Here is a 3,360-nt window from a genome sequence, read left to right as displayed (position 1 = left end):
TGCATTTGGATTTCAAACCCTAGGGCGAATTCACTAATCAAACTGCGTGAAGGCCCATTAAATGAACCCATGGCTCAAGTTCGGCTTTAGCCCAACAAAGAGAATTATGTGTAGCCCAAATAAAATGTTTTTGAGCCGAGATATGTTCGGTTTTCCAACACTTATTATAACCCATTCCAATTCTTCTTAACTATGACATTTGATTCACGTTTTACGGATCATTATGTTTGTAATGAAAGGGAAGTTTCCAGAATTAATGAAAGCTTTAATTTTAATTTTGAATTTAATTGACCGATAATAGTTACGAAACATATTCGTTTTGTCAATGAAATAGTAATCGATTAAAATAATATTACAAAATTGACTGTGGTTGTTTTATGCGGGGTCACTGCCAGTCACACTAGCGAAACCCGTGACAATGGCGCGTCACGGTTACGCTCGATGGACGCGTGGATCTTAATTCACCAATCCACGTGAAGAAAGAGAAACACGAACTTTTCGCGCATCCGGCACCTTGGTGGAGTCGTGGAGACGCTTCTTGCACCCCACACCCGCCTCTCCCACGCTCTCCTCCGTCTCTCTCTCTCTGTCTCTCCCGCTCGAGCTCGATCCTTGCACCTTCGATTTCGCTTGTTTCGGAGCCCTGATTTTCTGTTTTTCCGCGGTTTCTCTCCGTGAAGTGTCGGTTTCTGTCTTCGGTAGGCTTCTTTTCCTTTTGTTTTCGTTTTATTCTCGTCCGATTCTGTGTGTTTGAAACTTTGAATGTGTCGTGTTTCCCCTGTTTGGTTTCCGAGAAAGTAGAAGGGTTGAATTCTAGGGATTTTGGGACTAACCCTTGTTAGGTCGACGAAATTTCAAAACTTTTCAGTTGAGGAAGTATGACTTTCGGGTTCAGTTAGGTCAGACGGTTCGAGCTTGATTCCCGAATTATTGAGGATCATTCGAATTGTTTAATCGTTTGAAAATGGAACATGTCAGGATATATCTGGGTGTTTTTATTAATCTGTTAGATAAGAATGGAGCTATTACGAACATTTTGTAATTATTCACGTCCGTTTAAATATATAAATGGATTCTGGATCTGAGATGAATAAAAAAGGTTTGCTCCATGTGGATTGGATTCTTGGAGTGATGGTTGTTTCTTCTATTTCTTTATTAACTGATCCACTGTCTTGTCGCGTGATTCATTGTTTGGTAAAGCATGTTGCTTTTCTGTTGTCTTCGAGCATGTTGACACATCTTCTGTCTTCTACCATTATGTAAATCTGCTTCATTTCATTTGTATTTGATCAGAATCAGATGCAACTTGGTCTCTCTCTCTCTCCTCTGGTTGATTCTTCGCCTATACATAGATTCTCAATCTCTCTGTGTGAACAGGCTTTGTGGTATAGGTATGGAGTAACTTGTTAGATTGATTGGTCTTTTGCTTACACATTCTTAAAATCATTGTTGATCTCATGAAAGATTAGTCTTGGTTTTGAACCTCAATTGGGTTCCTCGGTTTGATCTCACTCAGCCAATGAAGATTCTAGTTGTACTGTTGAGGGGGTTACCCTGATAATTTGTGGTGGGACCCTTCCCCGGAGCCCGCTCAACGGGGACGCTTTGTGCACCGGGCTGCCTTTTTTTACTTTTTATGATTGCTGGACTTTGCTTGCTATGGTCTCGTTTGTCTCGATGAATTTAGTTACAGGGAATTGCCGTCCTGGAAATGTTTTGCAAATGTTTTGGTATGCATTAGCAATTACATGTTTCATCTGTTTATGTATAATTCATTCGTCACTCTTGCTTGGAAAATGGCACTGTGTGAAGCTTTGCTCTGCTTTTTGTTGTTGACTTATACTCTGAAAAGGGCTGTGGTGGTTTCATGGGATGGGATCTTGTGTATCTGAGCCACATCAATGATTTATTCTTTGTAAATCTGATATAAGAAATATAGCTTCTTTTCATGCCATATGACTGTATCCTCAAATGAGTATATGCTGTTTTCGCGGCTGAGTTATCTTGTCTTCACCTCAAACCTTTCTCGTCTTTGGTACATGTGCAGGGTATTTTTTGTAAAGGAAATGGCCAAAGTTAGAAGAGCAAGACGCAGGATTGCTTCGCGCATCAGATCGAGACCCTACAAATTCCAATCTGCTAACCGAGTTATAGGAAAGAACAGATTTGCGGAAGAATGTCCTAAGGTGCTTGAGAAAAGGGACTGGGAAGATGTGGTATGCTCTGTTTGCATGGAATGCCCCCACAATGCTGTTCTTCTTTTGTGTTCATCTCACGACAAGGGTTGTCGTCCTTACATGTGTGGAACCAGTTTCAGATATTCCAACTGCCTTGATCAGTACAAGAAGGCGTCTGCTAAGCTAATGCCATCCACTCTGGAGCAGCCTACCAGTAAATCCGAGGTTTCGGACCTGACATGTCCGCTCTGTAGGGGCCAGGTGAAAGGGTGGACGATTGTGCAGCCTGCACGCGACTATTTGAATCTGAAAAAGAGGAGCTGTATGCAGGAAAGCTGCTCTTTTGTCGGAACCTTCAAGGAGCTGAGGAAACACATGAAAATGGTGCACCCGTCTGCTGGGCCACGTGAAGTGGATCCTGCGGTGGAGCAGAAATGGAGAAGGCTCGAGCTTGAACGTGACCGTGATGATGTGATCAGCACGATCAGATCGACAATGCCAGGGGCGATGGTTCTTGGGGATTACGTGATTGAGAGAAACACCTACGGTTCTGACTCAGAGGGGGTTGATGATATCAATGGCGGGCAGAGAAATGAAGGCGGTGGTGGGATAGACGCAGGGTTTGGTAGGAATCTCATGAATGTCTTCCTTCTGTTGCATGCTTTTGGGCCATCAGGGAGCCAGACAAGACGCCCAGACTCCACCATTGACCTGACATTATCAGACACAACCCTTGATTTAGCATCAGATGCAAATGATTTCGCAATAAACTGGCGAACAGGTGGCTCAGATTCCTCAGGGCAAGAAGATGACAGCTTTAGTAACTACCGGGAAGAGGGTAGGGGAATGTCGTTGGCAAGCCGGCTCAGGCGGCAGGGAAGGATTCTGCTGGGAAGATCAGGTAGGAGACGTAGAGACAGGGAAGCTAACCAAAACCCGAATCCTAGATGATACAAAACCGAATCCATTTGCGGGGGTTCCTGGTAAGTAAGTTGTGTTGTTGGTACAATGTAGCTTTAAAAAAAAAAGATTCCAAAAAAAAAAAGGGTGTCAAACCGTGAAAACCCCTTTCTGTTTTTAACATCAAAATATTTGGGATTCTGCAATGGCCACCAGAAGGTGGAGAAAAGGAGGGTTCAAATAACTCCTCCGTCTCTCTCTCTCTCTCTCTCTCTCTCTATAT

General features: G+C 43.2%; 1 protein-coding gene across 2 annotated transcripts; it reads left to right on the top strand.

The window, feature by feature from the left end:
• Window positions 1-503: 503 nt before the first annotated feature.
• On the top strand, window positions 504-3,321 carry LOC104807904. 2 transcript variants are annotated; one of them, XM_010533346.2, is made up of 2 exons: window positions 504-698; window positions 2,048-3,321. In XM_010533346.2, exon 2 carries the CDS (start codon window positions 2,067-2,069, stop codon window positions 3,126-3,128), a length of 1,062 nt encoding a protein of 353 aa, XP_010531648.1. In that variant the 5' UTR covers window positions 504-698; window positions 2,048-2,066; the 3' UTR covers window positions 3,129-3,321. The 2 variants fall into 2 exon arrangements, with proteins under 2 accessions (XP_010531648.1, XP_010531646.1); XM_010533344.2 differs by lacking the exon at window positions 504-698 and adding an exon at window positions 1,067-1,391.
• Window positions 3,322-3,360: the final 39 nt, after the last annotated feature.

Source organism: Tarenaya hassleriana, unplaced genomic scaffold (assembly GCF_000463585.1).
Source record: "Tarenaya hassleriana unplaced genomic scaffold, ASM46358v1 Cleome1302, whole genome shotgun sequence".
Taxonomy (NCBI): Eukaryota; Viridiplantae; Streptophyta; class Magnoliopsida; order Brassicales; family Cleomaceae; genus Tarenaya; species Tarenaya hassleriana.
This window is presented reverse-complemented; position numbering and strand designations above follow the sequence as displayed.

Excerpts from the sequence above, each read along its gene's own strand:
- LOC104807904 (XM_010533344.2), top strand. The coding sequence starts at position 1,300 with ATGCAACTTGGTCTCTCTCTCTCTCCTCTGGTTGATTCTTCGCCTATA. Across the intron at positions 1,392-2,047 it reads GAACAGGCTTTGTGGTATAG|GGTATTTTTTGTAAAGGAAA; the intron begins GTATGGAGTAAC and ends GTACATGTGCAG.